Below are 19,309 nucleotides of genomic sequence, written 5' to 3' on the forward strand. Positions count from 1 at the left end.
ATACGTAGAAGCATAGTGTCGTGTTTTGAAAACATCTTTTTAGGTTGAAGTTCATATTTCACCTGTTATACGAGTTGCAGATTCATTATGCAGGTGGTTGTGAAGGGAGTAGTGCGATCGTGTTTTCTATTGAATTTATAGTTCTTATTGATACGTTTAACGATATTTATTATTATTTATATAACTATACTGGTATGTATTTGTTTATTATTCATTTTATACTTTAAACAGAAATAAAAAAACAAAATTTATTTTTAGAAATATAAATAAATAATGATAATGTAAATGATAAATATATATTATATATATAATATAATATATAATATATAAGTTTATTTAAGCAGAAAGAGTAAAACTATACTTCTAACATTCTAAAAATCACAAAAACATATAGTGTCAATTTTCGAACTTCGCTTGTTCCTACTGTCCGTCAACGTGTTAAAAAGAATATATGTGTTAAACTCTTGTTAAAGAAATTTATGATAATGTATAAATTCCGGAATATTTTTATGTCAATTATTGTATATATATATTTTTAAATATTTTATTATTATAATTACGCTTGTTCAAAATAAGTAGTAATAATGTATAATACATATATTCTCTGTTATGCTGTACAAATTATTTTAGTCGTCCGTGCGTCAAATTATAGAAGAATAATACCGACTAAAATTATAAATAAAGAAGTTTTGTGAAAATGTTTGGACACTTGTTATTGAAAGAAAATCTGAAGGCTGACCGGGTTGGGATGTAAAAGTCGACACATAACCATTCAGAATTCATGTAGGTATTTCGATATAAACATGTATTTTTATTAAAATGCATAAATGTATACCTAGCGTACCTAACGAAGTACACATAAAATATTAGTTCTTATTATTTTTATGGTTGATAATAAGGTGAAGGTGATAAGATCAGTCTTGAATGTTTCGATTTGATTCACTAAATTAATTATAAATACGTTGTTCATCAATAAATCTAAGTTATGTACGTGTGATTGACAGAAAATAATCTAAAATATTTATTGACATATTTATTACATACTGCCTCGGTGGTCTATCGGTTCCGCACACCGCCTTACATCCGATGGTCGCACGTTCGATTCCTCGAATCGGATGTACGGCACAAACATTTGTATTCATGAGTCTGATTGTTTATATCGGTCTGGCTGTTTTATATGTATAATATGTATTTACGAAAAGTAAATATCGATGTATTTGTATCAGTAATGTAATACCCATAACACAAGGTTTAGCTAGCTTAACTTGGGTCTAGTGGTGCTGTGTGAAACGTCCCGAGACTATTATTATATTATTATAATTTGGCAAGCCATAATAATTAAAAAAAACTTCAGAAGGTAGCACGATAACTGTTATAACTATTATTAACTGTAGGCCACAGGCCAAATATATTAGTAAATATAGAAATTTCCGTGTTTTTAAAAAGTGACATAGTCTACACTTGTAACTTTGATTAAAATCCAGCCGTTTAAGAGTGAATAAAGTAACAAACGTCCAAACATCTGTACACACTTTCAGATTTATTAAGTTAGTAGGACGCCTATTCAGTGTGATAATGGCTATAGATAAGTCGAGCAGGGTTCGAAATGACAAAACCGTTTATATTATACACTAAGTAATTATAATTAAATCTAAATATAACAAACTATTTTGTTTTGTGCTTTTTAAAACATTTTGGAACCTTTTCACATACACAGTACGATCGGTCATTAGGTTTTATGACACAATTTCCCCTGGTGTTGTATTGGGTTATTGTTGTTGTAGGCTGCAGTTCTGTAAGCACAGCGTTGTCTTTTTCTACAGTAGCCTCGTACCCTACGTCACCAGGCGATAGTAGAAACGCCACTACATAATACTTTTTGTTATAAGCACTGTCAATGTATGAATGACTTCTCAGCACTGTTTTCAATGTAAATTCACTGCACTTCATACAGTCTTTAGTTTTAACATTTTGCGATATATTTTGTATGTGTGAAATTGTTAATTGTAAGCTGTTGTGGACATCGACGTCTTTTGTGTCCACCGGAACCAAATTGTGACAGCCGCACCATTTTTTGTCGATTGCTGCATCCGCACATGTACGATGGGGTGGTTTTTCTTCAAATATACTAGTACATTCGGGACATGCCGCGGGCTTAGTTATGTCTATCGAGTCATTGGTCATCTTTAATATTTCCCAAAAAGTTGCATGTAAGTCGTACGGTGTTGTTAGGCGATATTGGTTCAACTGGAGATTGTTATATTTCTCCTTATGGCGTTCCCTAAACTCATATGGAACCCATACAAAAAACATAGGTAAACGTTCCTCGTAATACGACTCCATTTGATACCTCATTTCACCGTACCTAATACCGTGGTCACTTAAGAATATAATGAAAGTGTTGTTCAAAACTGTATCGGATACGTTTTCAAATAAATTGACTAAGTGTTTGTCTAACAGACCAGGAATGTCCACTAGATTATGGCTGTAGGAATTTATCCAAAAGAAACCAAAGAAATTTTCATCCTGATAGGCATGCATAAATTGATGGGCATAATCTAGTATATGTTTGCCAGAAGGCATTTTCTTGGTGCATACAACATTGCCCTTAGATGTTTCTCCGGTTAAGAATAAGGGTCGCATGTAGTGGTCAGTCGGTACGCTTTCAAAGCCGCCATAATTGTAGAATGTATCGGGAAGTGATAAATTGTCTTCACCATATGCCGTTTTAAAGCCAGCGTTTTTAAATTTTGTCCAGATTATATGGTCGTTGCAATGATTCATGTTCGGTTTGCACTTTCTGTACATTTTTTCTACTTTATTCCCGGTTAATAAGGACATTACATTCGGATATGTATTGAAACCCACCTGAAATATTGTTTTTGATAAATTGATTGATTTACTATCAAGAATTAAATTTTAGACATGAGACAAAGTTATGAGTACAACATTATATACCTACCTACTACTTGAATGAGGATAAAGTTTTAGGTACACATAATTTATTATATTTAATAACTAAATTCACAAATATAATCGCTGTTACTTGAGAGCGAATTTGTTAAATACTTATTTATCAACGAGTGTAAAGAAAACTTTCTCCATTTGACTGTTTTTTTTTGTTGTAACGAAATATATTATATACGATCATAGTACATTTTATAAATATTTATTATTACATAATTGCCTAATTTTTAATAATGTCATGACGTAATGGAGAGTTTCCAAATAATAGGTAATCTCCTCCCTTCGTCATAGGCACTACTCAGTAATCAGGGCACTTGTCAAAGTAATCATTCGATTACAGATTATCGTTATAATACCTGAGTGTGGCCACTATCTGTACCTATCTACTAAATTGACGATATTAGGCATAAATGAATATCAATATATAGGTATAATAGCTGACCCAGCAGATGTCGACCTGATCAGTAAAACAGCACCATATACCAGTGCAATTATATTTTCCAAACATGCAGGAATGCTTTGAAATGTACACTTAATTATGTCCAACTTTGTCCAGCCGTTTAGGAAGAATTATGACAAACACATTTACAGAAGACATATATACTCAAATATGTACTCTCCAATACAAGCTAGTTGCAGAGTTTCCAAATAATACTGAAAATATGTACATGACATTTTTATAGATATTACTCAAAAGAATGCATTTATATGGAATTTAACTTTCATTCCCTATTACCCCTTACAGTAAAATGCTACCGACTTTTATGTGACTCTGACACTTACTTCTTAATTTTAAACTAAAGGCCAAAATTCCAGATTTTATTTCAAACTAACTTTAATTTCCTTATGGCGCTTGGAATTGTTAATAAAAAGGATGTTGGGGACTAGTTGTAACCCTTGTTTTAATTCTTGGTAAAAACGCCACAGTAGGCCAACCGACCTGATATATTCTTAGGATGAGATAAGAGACGACTGGTGCCCCGCCAGCGCAAATAGTTGTTAACTAGAGGTAACGGTAAGTACACCAATCAAACTTAACCTCCAATTAAAAAAGTGAGTATACCTTATGATAACCCCTGTAGTCTAGCCAGTCCTGTCGTTGAAAGTATTCCATAGTAAAAGGCAAATTGTAGTAAGCCCTAGCTCGCGACATCGTGTCCATGCCCAATAGTAGTACATTCCAGGACTTATTATTGTTTTCTTCATGATTGCTGCTGTTTTTCTTCTTTATCAACATGTAAGCATCTTCATAAATAACTTTGAACTTTTTGTCAGGGCTGACGCCACAAGTTACCGTAATGACTTCCTCATTTAATTTTATTGTTGTTCCATTGTTGAATGTAACACACGATGTATATCTGTTCGAAATATATATAATGTATTTAGACAAATTTATAATTTTCTAAAATATATATATTCAGTTTGTTACATCTTAGCGCTGAAAAGGCTCAATCAATTTTTACATAAGAACATAATTAGACCCATTTTGTGCTCCACGTTTACAATAAAATATTTTCAATTATTTATTTATAGAACTGTTGTAATATGTAGGTACCTACCTACTTTCAAATTGTATCTATGCCAAGGGGAAAGAAAAGATATTTGTCTATACCATGTATACACAAATATATTATATAATGTATATATATAAAATTAATCCTTAATTTACTTGGTAACAGTATCACGTGGACCGATTTCGCTGATTCTTTTGTTTATTGTGATTGTTATTGCAATTGAAGGTTCTTATAAAAGAAAAAATTAAAAAGGTAGCGCGGATATTTATTTTATTATTGATAGGTCCCAATGCGAATTCATAGTTAAGACAGGACGTCTGTCGGGTCACCTAGTATATTATAGTACCTAGGTACTGCTTACACTAAAACGAATTTGGTTTGATTTTCCACCCAATACAAATTCGTTACAGACATATTTCCATCCCCACATGCACGTGTTTATCATAATAAATAAATATTAATATATTTCCAATATTATTTCATTAAATAGGTATATTTTTTTTATGAAATATTTACTTACATATATAATTAGGTGAAACGTCGACCTAGTTTGTTGACCAGCCTATTGGTGTAGCTGTTTACAATATATGGTAATGAATTTGTTGCTGCTTGTACTAGTACTTCTTTTTATTAGACTCTGGCAATACAGAAGTCATAGATATTAGCGGGAATTATTCCATTTAGGTACCCCTTCGAGATTGCCTCAATATATTATCAGAGCAACTTGTAAAATTGAATTCTATTCATCTATGGAATCGTTTAAAACTTACGTGATTTTCACGTCGCTTACTCCAGGATCTGTAGATCTACTGACGAATTTATAACAACAAGAATAATGTTTGTTCTTCGTGTAAGTATTTAATTTGCTTTTATCTATTAAGAATACAATCTCGTCATCAGATACCTTCTTTATGGACACTGCTCTGGGGCCGCATTTACTGCTACGGTAATCTGCTTCTTTAAATATTATTTTTTTCCCATAGTTTGGTATATAACATCCGGGTGTGTTTAACAGTATATCTTGGGGATCTGAAAAATTAAGGCAATAAAAAAATGATTGACTATACTATTTAATAGACAAGAAAGATGCTTAGTAGGTAAATAATCTGGCTAAATAGTATAAGTAGGTTCTAGATTATTATGTAGTCAAACTGAAATTATAAGCGACATCAATTTTCTCTGAAACCTAGGTAGATACAGTAAAATCCACTTTACACATAGTATATAGTATATGGTGCAGCGCATATGGTCTTTGACTAAATTATGAGGCGACTGTGACTTAAATACAACGAGAAAGTATCATTTTTCACAAAAGCTAATAAAGTTACGCTAATAACTGTTTAAATAATTAAATAAGCCTCCAATTATATAAAGTCATATCTTTTTATAAATTTTAATATCAATCATTTCATCATTATAGAAAGTTATGCGTTATATATCTATATACGTAGCTACTTAAAAGCGTCACGAATGACGAATTAATAACTTTATATATTTTTTTTGATTTGATCCAAGATAATAATGGGATTATAAAAAATAAACTTTTTTATCTTTTAATGTGTATTTTGATATGATATAGGAACATTTAATAAAACTTCAACTTTAGTTCCGGCATAAGTAGGTACTTAATATACCTACTATAATTATAGCTAGCGTTTAACAAGACATTTCATTTACTATATTTGACAATATCTATTATTAACTTATTAGTAATAATGTATACAAAATTCCGTTCATATTACAGTACAAGTTTATTAAATCCTTACTAATATTATAAATGCGAAAGTAACTCTGTCTGTCTGTCTCTCTGTCTCGCTTTCACGCCAAAACTACTGAACCAATTTAAATGAAATTTGGTACACAGATAGTCTAGACCCTGAAAAAGGACATAGGTTACTTTTTATTGCGAAAAAGGGTTGTAAGGGGTTGAACGATTGTATGGAAGAATCGTCATTTTTGCAACTAGAGGCTTGAAACTTATTTTTGACGCTGCTAATTAAATATAAATGAATATGACATATAAAGTTTTAAAAAATGTTACCCTTACCCTTAAATAAATTAGGGGATATTATTTTTTTATGTAAATGCGTCATTGTTGAAGCTAGAAGCTTGAAACTTATTTCTGAGGCTGTTTATTAAATATAAGTAAATATGACATTCTAAGTTTGTAAAAAAATTAACATTAGGGGTGTAAAATAAAATACGGGGTGAAAGTTTTTATGTAAATCTGTCATTTTTGAAGCTAGAAACTGATTTTTTAGGCTGTTGAATACATATAAATAAATAGGCCATCAAAGTTTATAAAAATGTTATCCTTATGGGGGTAAAATAAAATAGGGGATGTAAGTTTTTATGTAAATTCGTCTTTTTTGAAGCCAAAAGCTTGAAACTTCTTTTTAAGGCTGTTGTTTAAATATAAATGAATATGACATTTAAAGTTTGTAAAAAATACCCTTAAATGGGTAACATCATTGAATGCGAGGGATAGTTTGTAAGGGGAAGGGTACATGCAATGTTGTACGTAAGAATCATCATTTTTAATACTAGAAGCTTCAGACTCATATTTTAGGTTGGTGATTAAATACATTCACAGTTTGTAACAATTTTACCCTCAAGGGGGTAAAATATAATAAGGGATCAAAGTTTTATGTAAAATCATGACTTTTTAAGCTAGAATGATTTTTTCATTGGCTTTATTGGTTTTATTTATTACATACAACTCTCGATCTCGCTTACACGCCAAAACTACTGAATCGATTTAAATGAAATTTGGAACACACAATCTAGACCCTGAGAATAGATATAGGTACTTTTTAATATGGAGAAGGATTGTAAGGAGATTGAAAGGGTAGGTGCAAGGTTGTATTGCCATTTTCAAAGCCTGAAACTGATTTTTAGGCTGTTGATTGTTGTTAAATATAAATAAAGAAAAATGGGTTGTAAAGAATTTAAAGGAGAGTTAAATATTCATATGGAAATATTGTCATTTTTAAAACTAGAAGCTTGAAGTTTAATTTTTAGCCCATTTGTTAAATATATATTTAGAAAAAGAGTTATAAGGGGTTGATTGTGTTATGTATGATAGCTATGTATGGAAGTGTCATAATTTTTGAAGCGAAAAGGATGAAACTTTTTCATTTGGCTTTTATTGCGTTAGGTCGTTAAATATTTTTTGGTCTAAGTCACAATTTTACGCGGCCGAAGTCGCGGGTACAGCTAATTTTAATAATAAAATTCAAATCGCTTAATCTTATATCTTAATCGTACCTACCTATTATCCCATATTTTTGTCATATAATGAAGTAAATAATCAAAAACAGAATATATACATTTATATAACACAAACTATTAGTTTACCCCGCGAACGTGTTTTCACTAGTTTCAGTGAATATTTCAGTCATTCAGTGATTACTGTATAGGTACTTAGATAATAAAAGGAATCCTACATACCGGGAGAGACGTGGTTGTTTGTTATTTGTCCTTTGCTAGCAATGTATTATTTCAGATCTCTCGAGCTTTTCTGTGGAAACCGTCGCGGTTAATTGCTATTGTATTCGCAACGGTCGGCCAACTGACCAGGCATTATGATCATCCTATCATCTTCCACTAGCGTCCCACTACAATATAACGTTAGTGCAGACACATCCACCATACTATATACACAATTTAAAAAAATCTATTTATTTAAGTATATATGTACATAAGTACATATAAATGTGTGTATGTATATATGTACATAATACTTATCCTAATTGACAATAAAATAGAAAAGAATAAATATTTATAGTTATTTATGAGTATATACGAATGTACCAATAAGAATTTCTTGTCTCATTTTATTACATACTAGCGGAGCCCACGACTTCGTGCGCATACAGGTTGTGTATTTGAAGACGCCATCTATTGATGATAAATCAAGAATAACTCTCGCCCTGTGGTCAAAATTCGGTCATAAAAAATAAAAAATAATTTTTTGACGTATATATTTTAACCCATATACATATAATAACTAATCTAAGTAAACGTGGTTTGCCATATAAATTAATCAGTTACCGACCGCCGAGAGTGGAAATTTGTTAAAGTACCTACTTATATTCTTATTATTACCTACTATTTTAACAATTTTCTACTCTCGGCGGTTTTACCATAATCTAACTGTGTTTTTTAAAAGCCATATAGCTATTAAAAAAGAAGTTAATGGTAAAAGGGTGAAACATTTAAGCTTATATCTATTTTTTATGCTAAAACATAAAATTTATATATTGGGGTGATCATCATTATCACATTATCACATAGGGAAAATAGAGAAAAGATGAAAAATAGTTTACGTCCTATTCTTATACCTCCTCTATATACACACAAAATGTCATAAGATTCGGTCAAGCCGTTTCAGACGAGTTTTCTTACAAATATGAGAATTTTATTCTTATTCCTCCTGGCTGGTAAAAGCATAATACAATCAGACAGAGTCGTCGTCTCGTCCCTATTTTACGATTTTATTATCTGTAAGGATAATATATGTTATATAGATGACTACATAATTGATCGTTATCTGCAGTGATGAATAAACATTTATAACTGCAGACAGAAAGAGTACGAGTATTATCAAAGTTTAAAAAATATCAAATATACTTACTGTTATTAACATTTACGAACTGATGACTAGATCTATTATTATCAATTTGCATATCATAAAACTTATTTTTTAGAGTATTATTGTAAGATATTAAGTTGTAGATGTTATAATAAAACATTGAGAGTATTATCCATGACGTGATCAGTGCGGTCGTGGTTGTTTTTGACACTCTCATTTTGTAGAGCCAGTTGATACAATGATGATTCTGAAATGAGAGAATAATCATTTTACTGAATTCCACGACAGTTAGCTGCTATTTACTAAAAAATATGTATTTAAGTATTTCTATCAGTAGTCTATTACACATAACACAAGCTGGGTGGCCTGAGACTAGATGGCGCCGTGTGAAGTCGTGTATCGTGTCGTGTGTGAATTGTCCTGGATTGTTATTATTATTATTATTTATTATGCACCGATTAAATATTCTAGATCAGCGGTCGTTGCACTTATGCATCATAGGACAATGTGGGTATCACTGTCTGATGCACAATATAACATTTATGAATGCTCAAAAAAGTTACCTACCCAGGTACTTTTCAGCCGGTAAGCAGTTTGCTTTATAACTTGTCTTTCGGTTCTGGAGTGTGATTAGGATAGTGAGTTACAGGATAAGTGGGATGCCATCGTAGTTATCAAGATTTTTTGCAGCACAAGAGACACACGTGTTTGCGGTTCACCTAATGGTACCCGGTTACAGTCGCCCATGAGCACCCGCAACACCAGGGGAATTGTAAGTCCGTATCAAAGATTAATGGTAAGGCAATGAGCATACCATGGTTATCACATGATAACTTGATGTTTACGGTTCCAGCTTACCATCCAGTAATCAGTTTGTATGTCCTTTCAATTACCAAATTTTTTATTAGTAATTTATTTTTTTTAGGTCTACGGGGTACTTTTAAATTTATAGATATGGGCAACATATTGAGCGTTTCTATTTTTTACTTTGTATTTATTATTTGGTCGACGTTCGTATCTAATTCGCACAATATCAGTCACAGTCCGGAGTTGGACCAGCACTGCCGATAGAGTTGTTAGTGGTGCTTTGTGTATTAATATTATTATATCAATTATAGGCACGTATATCTATATGTATTTATTCTTCATTAATCATAGCAATCTCATATCTTTGAAATAACACAATATTAATTAATTCTACAGGAAGGCGAATAAACAAAAACATATAATCCCTTTTATCTGTGAGGATTATGAGACTGTAAAATCGAATGCGTCACTATGGTAGTTACGAGTAGATATTTAAGCTCTTAGTGGCATTGACATTATTAATTAGCTAAGTACTAATTTATATATTTGTCACAAAAATGCTTTATGTAAAGTAGAATAGATAAAAATAAATCTATAAATATTCATATATTGATTGATTTCATGTTTTAATTGCGGAATTTTATTTATTATTATATTTAATCATACGAGTCACATTGTTGATGACGTCATCTATCTATAACGTACTATATATATATATATATATATATATATGTATTGCATATATATGTATTATCTCATTTCTTTATATTTCATTTAAGCAAAATAAAAAGTTTCCTCCCCTAAGGGTAAAGTTTTTACAAACTCTGAATGTCATGTTTATTTATATTTAATCAACAGCCTAAAATATAAGTTACAAGCTCTATCTTTAAAAATGACGATACTTCCATACAACCTTTGATCCCTTTTTTCGTGTTAAAAAGTAGCCTTTGTGCATTGTTATGCACGCGATCGTATGTATATCGGATCATAGGTATGGAATCATAGAAAAACAGCGATAGATTAAAACTAATGTCGTTTCAAAGCGGGTTCGACTAAGCCCTTAAAGAAATTGACGGTCATTTGACGCGTTCATTATAAGAAAAGCAGAAATGGTTTTTTATCTATACAAATATTAGTTTTAGGAAACAATTGGCAAATCGATTGGCATATTTACTTAAACGTTTAATAATTTTAAATAATCGATGTTCCTTCTTTAATTTTGAACCCAGTGTGCGTCGCCTGTGTACTTACCACGGATATCATCTATGACACCTATGACTCCTCATGCACTGCTATTTTGGAGGAATGTGGTGTCATGTCTTCGTACCTTGTAATTTCACTATCTTATTACCATATGGCTTCTAAAGCATGCTGCTTGGCGATTCTATTAATTGAGATAAAGATAACCGCGCAGATTACTTTGTGGAAAGTCTAATTTAGGCAGTAACTAAGAAAACAAGTTAGAGCTTATAATATCAGATAACTACAATAAATTATTTTATTTAGTGTAGATACAGGAAACTTGGTTGTTGATTAACGAAACTTCCTTTGACACACATACAAATGAGATGACATTTATATATTATATTTTAAAATGATTTTATTTATTTACGCACTACTGAGGCAAAAGCTGTCATCACTGAAAATAAAATATATAATTACATCTACTACTATATGATTATATGTATTTTCACTCGTCACAAATCACTCAATATTGGTTATGTTATCATTAAAATGTTTTAATTAGCGGTTGTCAGTTGTCATTTGTTTGTAATTTTTAAGTACCTAGAATATTTTTATAAATGCCGGGATTTAGGAGCAAATTGCTTGTTTGGGATATCTTCGAATCGCCAATCAGTGGACGTGTAAAATGTAAAAATGCTCGGATTCGATTTAAATATGTAGGACATATGAGCTTGTTATTGAATATTTAAAAAAAGTGAATTGAATTGCAGTTATACGCTCCATAAGTCCTTCCGCGGGTTTGGACTGCTATTTCCACTCGCCACTACGAGCTTCCTGCCAGCTAGCTAGCTAGCTGCCACCTACTAGGTAGTAGGTAGCATAGTCTACGCTAGCGGCCATGCCAGGCCAGTCAGGCCTTTGGGGGGCCGCAAAGGCTAGAGCTCAGCTGACACTATCACATATAAACTACATCAACTATATAGCTAGTCTATAACTCGTCTACTTGATGTAAAGTATTACATATTTAGGAAAATAGTTAGCAAAGACCAGTAGCCGTTTAGTACACCGCTTTAGGTTCAATGGTCAGGACCAGGGTTCGATTCCTCGTACCATGCAAACATTCGTATTCATGAGTATGATTGTTTGCATCTAGGTGTTTTCTATGTATATTATGTATGTGTTTACAAAAACCACAAGCTCTGCTTAGCTTGGAACTAGATGTCACTGTGTGAATTAGCCTGGTCATTATTATAAATGGTTATAGTAGTTTAAACTGCTTCCCTGTTGACATCCTAAGTATCTATCGATAAAAATCAATCTAATTCAATGGGGTTGTGTAGATTTTCCATAGTTTTTATTTTCATCTCTACCCATAATACATTGTCACCATAATGTATTTTCCTCAAATGAATGAATAATCATTCCAATTAAATTAATTAACATCCGATATATATTCAGTTACAAGATGATACTGATGATGTGGGGTTACCAGGAATGACAGAATAAGGAATGAGTATATACGAGGAAGTTTCAAAGTTGCGCCGGTTATAGAAAAGTTGCGAGGTAACAGATTGAGCTGGTATGGGCATGTTATGCGGAGGAATGAGGACCATGTCTTATGGAAAGTGTATAATATGAATGTGGATGGATGTAAAGGGAGGGGACGCCCTAAGAAAAGATGGATGGATTGTGTGAAAGATGATATGAATAAAAGAAGAGTATGTTTAGATATGACGACTGATAGAGAGCAGTGGAAGAGAATGACATACTGCGCCGACCCCAAATAATGGGATAAAGGCAAGGCAATGATGAAAATATGGAAATAAAGTTTTAAATAAACTTTGCTAGACGTTATCTATTATTAAAAGATCAATCATGTGTTACGATGGATGTTGATCGTAATACATGATAGATATTTTATTGTTTAGGGACTTATTACTGTTCAAGATTAATCAACTAGAAGATTATTCTTATCAATATTGCTTATATTTACACTGATTTGTTAATGCATGCAAGAGTGATGTTTTTCCTACTTCCACATTAATATTAAAAACGTAAAAGGAATTTGCTTGCAACTGATAAATCAATGTTCACATAATGCCGTAATATTGATAACATTAATCTTGTCGTTGACTTAATCTAGAATATGAATATTTGGGATGAAGAAGCATATAAGTATTAAAGCCTACTTTTATACCAATCAATCAATTGATTGATAACGGATGCGTCGTTATAGGTAAGAGTTTAAAATAATTACTTTCATACTATTTCAATATGTAGTTTAATAGTCAGAGCATATAATACCACAAACTAAAGAGACATGCTAAACAGTGGACTAAATATACACGTGCTAGAAAATCCCTTTTTTTACTCTTTCGTTATTAAATAGTTTCATCAGTTTCACTATCAAGCACGATTACTCATAAAACAATGTAAATAAATATAAGAACCTAAACATTTTCATATGAAAACTTAGAAGTAAGAAATGCCTGTGCCCCTTCAAAAATTCAAATAAAACAATTTACTGCCCTGCATACAAAAGGATTCTCTTTGTCTGAAACTACCTCTGATTACCTCCACTGTTACTAACTGAAAGGATTCGGTTTTTATGTGTATTGGCAAACAAGTTGACGGCCCATTTGATGGTATTCGTAAGTGGCAACCGTCGCCAATATAAATGAACAGCAACATGGACAACACGTCACACATCATCTGTTGTGCGTGGTACCCATCATGTCTTGTCATTTCGGAGAAATCTCATGTCTGTACCCAGGGTACATTATGTACCCTGTACCCTATACGACGTACATGTAATATCACATCATATCTCATCTTTCGAAACATAAATAACGCCTACAGAGGTACCCACGCAGACGACTTTGTATTTTTTTTATAGATGATAATGGAATGGTGCACCAGCTTGCACTAACGGTTTATGCTGGCGGATGATATGATGAGCATCAGGTCAGATACCCCATCGTGACAAATTCACCAGGAATTTGTCGCGATACTTTTCAGGAAGAACCGCGTGGAGGTCACCCTGACATGGTATATTGCTAACAATCCCCTTTCCCTCCGACTCCTACTTTGTATTAGATTGAGTTTTGTTTTACGGATATAAATATTTTTAATTACAAAAACAATTCGTTATGGTACAATTAGATAAGATAACTCATGGCAAAGAGATTGGTCGGTTGAAAATTAATGCCTTCAAATACAATACAATCTACATATAATTACAATTTAATATTACAAAATAATCCTCACTTAATCAATAATAAGTTATGTTAACAAGATGTCTTTTTAATTACAATTTGATAAGGACATATTCAGACCTATATATGTATTTATTATTATTGTTATTGGTATTGTTATTATTATGACATTGTAGTTTTAGATTTAGATGATTTAATTTTGTACTTTTAAAATCAACATAATAATTATTCTTATGAATTAATAAATAAATATTTGTAGTAGGTAAAAAAATCACAAGCAGTTTTTCCTTTAAAATAAAGATTTAATTAATGACTAATAATTTTGTTATCATATCGTTTCACTATGTTGATTACGTTGTTTTTGTTTAAAAAATAAACATATTATATTATGTAGTTATCGCCGCCCTGCCCTGTAGTTGTACTTCAGTGCTGACGTACTGGAGCGCAACAAACATACATTTGTGTGGTGGATGTGTATTTTTGCAATGGATGAATATAAAATGGTGCATTCGTCTGTACTGATCGATTACTCTGGTAGGGCGTCAGTCGAGAATAATTGGATGTGGATGAAGTCAGGTCAGTGAGCCCATCGTGGCGAATTAACCACGGTATTGACCAAGGTGGACTGCGTAGAGGTTGACTTGATAGAAAGTTATTAGCAACATAGGAGCCTCCCCGCGGCTCACATGGAAACAGCTAAACACAGTAACGCAGTGTCTAAGCTGGCCAATTCTCTCACCACAATAGCAACTCGCAAATGGGACACTAAACACCATTACTAACACCTATTTTCTGTTATGGTAGGCGATTAGATTAAAAAATATTCTCAATGATTTTCAGAATAAAACCGCGTGGAGAAGACGCGGTCATTGTCTTTTTTCTCTGCATCCGACAACGTATAATAGCACAGATCTGTCATCCATAAGAAAACATACAAGCTGCGATTGGTGTCGTTGTACTACTAACATGTTTTAGGCAAGGAGGGAACTGCACGCGGTCTCCCCTAGAAACCATCGTAGTAACTGACCTGTCTTCCAGCTCAATCTATCACTTCCACAGATTTTTTTAATGGATGTTTATGGAATGGAGTTCCCGTCTGCTCTAACGGTAGACGCTGTCGATGCACCAGTGGAGGATGATAGGATGAGCATGACGTTAGGTCAGTTAGCCCGAATCGTGACAAATTCACCAAGAGTTTGTTACGATGGTTCCTATAGAGAACCGCGTCGAGGTCAACCTGACTTGGTACATTGTTAGCGATGGAGTAATTAGTTCACATTACTATCAATCCCTTTCCCTCACTCTCCATTGGTGTCCATATTGTGACACCGGTTTGTAATTCCTTATAAAGATAATGAACTACTAGGTGTACAGTAGCTAGCTTAACTAAGTATTGACTTTGCTCTCATTAATTATGATAAAATAAATATATCGGATTTGTTAATCTAGTAGAGGTATTAGATTAACAAATAATACGCAGTTAATTCAGAATGCAAAAGTTTATACTGATAAATTTCATGAATGAAAATGTCTAATCATCAAAATCCGTTCAGCATTGAATCATAAAAATGTAATAAACAGACAGACAGCAGTTATAAAATAAACCTTTGTATTCCGAATTAACTGCGATATCCATGTTAATATTTTATAAATGCAACAGTGTATTTGTCTGTCTGTTTATTACTTTTTATGATTCAATGCTGAACGGATTTTGATGAAATTTGACAAAAAGATAAATTGTATTAAGGAGAAGGTTCTAAACTTAAAAACTACTCTAGAAGTAAATTGTGTACATGGTGTAAATTTTGTTTGTAAAACAAATTATGTAGGTATATACTTTGTAACTATATTTCAAAGCGACATGTCCGCAAGATATATAATCCTTATTATTAATATTATAAATGCGAAAGAGACTCTGCCTGTCTGCTGCGCTTTCACGCCAAAACTACGGAACCCATTTAAATGAAATTTGGTACTCAGATAGTACATAGATAGTATAGACTGGACTGTTTAGAAAGGACATAGGTGAGATATTAATAAAAAAAGGTTGTAAGGGGTTGAAAGATGTAAGGTATAGAAATATCGTCATTTGTAAAGCTAAAAGCTTGAAACTTTGTATGTAGGCTACATACTAAGTTTCAAGCTTCCAGCTTTCGATTAAATAAGTATGACATTCAGAATTTGTGAAAAATTTACTCTTAAGTGGCTAAAATAAAATAGGGGATGAAAGTTTTTATGGAAATATGTCATTTTTAAAATGTTTAATTTATGTTATTCTTTATTTGGTCAAGGTCACTATTCCACACAGACGAAGTCACAGCTAGTTACATTTAATTGCGAAAGGTTCACCAGTTCATGAACAAGCACAGTAAGCTTTATAAATAAGAAAATGGTTACCTTGTTAGTGATCAATAGTGGCCTATGTTAAATGATAAATTTAAATAGTTAAATATTTTAAAAATATTAAATTACTATAACTATATAGCAGAAGAAATCACAGATTTATTATAATACTTTTATTGAAAAGCAGCCTTAGAAAAGAAAGTTTAGTACGGGACTGTAATATAAATAAAATAAGAAGAAGATTATCTTTGTATTTACGATTATATCAAAAAATTAGCAATTTATAAAATATAGCATTTTATAAAACCAATGCAATTATTACAATTTGTATGTGAGAGAATCGCGTGTGTGAATTAAATTCACCTTACTGGTATGATACTGGTAATGTTTGTTTAAACGTTCTAGAGGACGCTTGCACCGCATTTTTCTTTCATAATGCAGTTGTTATTATTTTCTCCATTCAAACAAACAATAAACACATAATAGAACATAGGCATAATATTACAGTTTACAACAATATTTTCTTATATAAGATATCATATTATTAATATCAATATAATTTTTAAACCTTATGTTCTTTTTGTACAAGTAATTTATAACTTATGTAGAATGGAAATTTAAGTTTAGTAAAATCCTGTATATGGTTATAAATTATTATTAATTCCACTAGACTGCTAAGAAACTTTTGCTACTACAATATTGTTCCGTAAAAATATCAACTTTTTAAACTTGTTAAGATTTATACGAAACAGAAAAGGAATAAACCTATACCATAAATAAATATGCCTAAAATATTACTCAATAAAAAAAATATGTGATGATCCAAAAGTAGTCCTGATAATTATCAGTATGTAATTACATATCAGGACTACTTTTGTAGAAAGAAAATGTTCGGAATCGTACGTCAAAGTGAAAATTTTAAGTTAATAAAATAAAAAATCTATATATAGTAGATAGTATAGTATGTATAGTAGCTCCTCCTACCCATGGTATGGTATATTTGTTTTGTGGTATACATAACCTAAAGTTTTCATATTCGTTCCAGAGCCATCTAGAGTCATCTCCGCTACAATTTGGATATTGCTGTGATTTTAATAACGTGTCTAAGCCGATTAAAATGTTAGATTGGCAAATTAGGCGGTATATGTTCCATCTCAGATAGAGCTCCTATACTATCCTAGACAATTTGTTCACTTGTGAGGTAAAGTAGTAATTAGTAGGGTATTTTTATTTTGTACGATAGTCCCTAAATTTTAAAAGATTTTTTTTTCCGTGGGTTAATTGGAATTTGAAATATTTTTAAATTTCAGTCTCTTGTAATGTTGATTTTTAAACCAAATAATAAATATTTATTTATGATTTGTTCTTGATGATAATGGATGATGGAGTCTGTCTCGGTAATATTTATTAATGGAAATAAACGTTCTTTTTATGACTATAATATTTTTGTAGCAATAATAAATTATATTGAATACATGAAAATATTTATTGTTGTTTATGTCGATTTACTTGTGTGTAATTTTTATAATTTTACGCATATAGACTGATTACTCTACTTACAACGTCCTTAAGCTTGTATTGTTGTAGTCATAAAATTAGTTACCTAATAAAATGTAATAAATAATGTTAAAAAATAATTAAAATGGAATGAAAACTTACCAGATTATCTTTCCATTTAACATTTATACAATTATTAAATCGTTTTACTTTATGAATTATTCTCCTGTAAAATGATATCATGATATTTTATATCTATATCACAAACAACACGTTTCATATGCACTTAATTTTCTAACACAAAATATTTATGAGAACATTTTGTATATATATAAATATTGTACATATAAACAGCACTATATTAGATAGAAGCGTCTGATTCTTGCGATTGTTATGAACTCACTACATAGTACAGTGGACAGTCATAGTGATACGAGTACAATATGATTATAGCGTATTGTTTGAGGTAACGGATGTAAAACTTTAATGTATTTAGGAACAAATACACGTGCTGTATTAAATATTTATTGAAATAAAAAATACGCAGGCATTATTTAGGCAGAAATGTAAAGTATTTTTTTGCTGGATAATTTCGAAACAGGGGACATCTATTTCTTAATAAGGTTTTATTCAATTACTATGGCGTAGAGATATTTTATATGTGATTGGGAAGGCAAATAAGACGGAACAGAAGAACAACATAGAGGCACCAGATAATCTATTCTGTGATATAGGTAGTAACCGTCACCTATATACATGAACAGCTTCAATAACATCATGATAATACGTGAAACCTATCATACCACTCATGCTTCCATTCCAGAGGAGATGTCATGCCTCTTATCCTGTAATTTCAGTGCTTCATCGAACTCTACAACCAAACACATCTTACATAGCAAGTTGCTTAACGGTTCAAATAGTAGAGAGTGAGATAGCCATGCAAATAACATTTTACATTTTACCTCGATGGAAAATTTCGGATAAAATTCGGACTTAAGGAATAATAGTTATTTAGTATAGTAAGTTAATAATATTTTAATTATTTGGTACTAAATTTACAAACTCATATAATCTTAATGTCCTAGTTATCACTTAGGATACCTACATTGCAGAAAATAGACCATAGACAATTTTATTTTATTTTTTTCCAGCGACTTAAGCTAATGATTTACACAATTAAAATATTA

The 19,309-nt window shown here is 31.5% G+C and overlaps 1 protein-coding gene across 1 annotated transcript; it reads right to left on the minus strand.

Moving 5' to 3' along the window:
• Positions 1–1,476: 1,476 nt before the first annotated feature.
• Positions 1,477–18,494, minus strand: LOC131848496 (uncharacterized). The gene is made up of 5 exons (XM_059198384.1): positions 18,285–18,494; positions 9,118–9,322; positions 5,252–5,510; positions 4,031–4,325; positions 1,477–2,868 (listed from the first exon to the last, which is right to left on the minus strand). The coding sequence occupies exons 1-5, from the start codon at positions 18,363–18,365 to the stop codon at positions 1,666–1,668; spliced, it is 2,043 nt and encodes a 680-aa protein (XP_059054367.1). The 5' UTR covers positions 18,366–18,494; the 3' UTR covers positions 1,477–1,665.
• Positions 18,495–19,309: the final 815 nt, after the last annotated feature.

The sequence above is a fragment of the Achroia grisella genome, unplaced genomic scaffold (genome assembly GCF_030625045.1).
Source record: "Achroia grisella isolate CSIRO2021 unplaced genomic scaffold, CSIRO_AGI_Agris_v1 utg558, whole genome shotgun sequence".
In the NCBI taxonomy this organism is placed as follows: Eukaryota; Metazoa; Arthropoda; class Insecta; order Lepidoptera; family Pyralidae; genus Achroia; species Achroia grisella.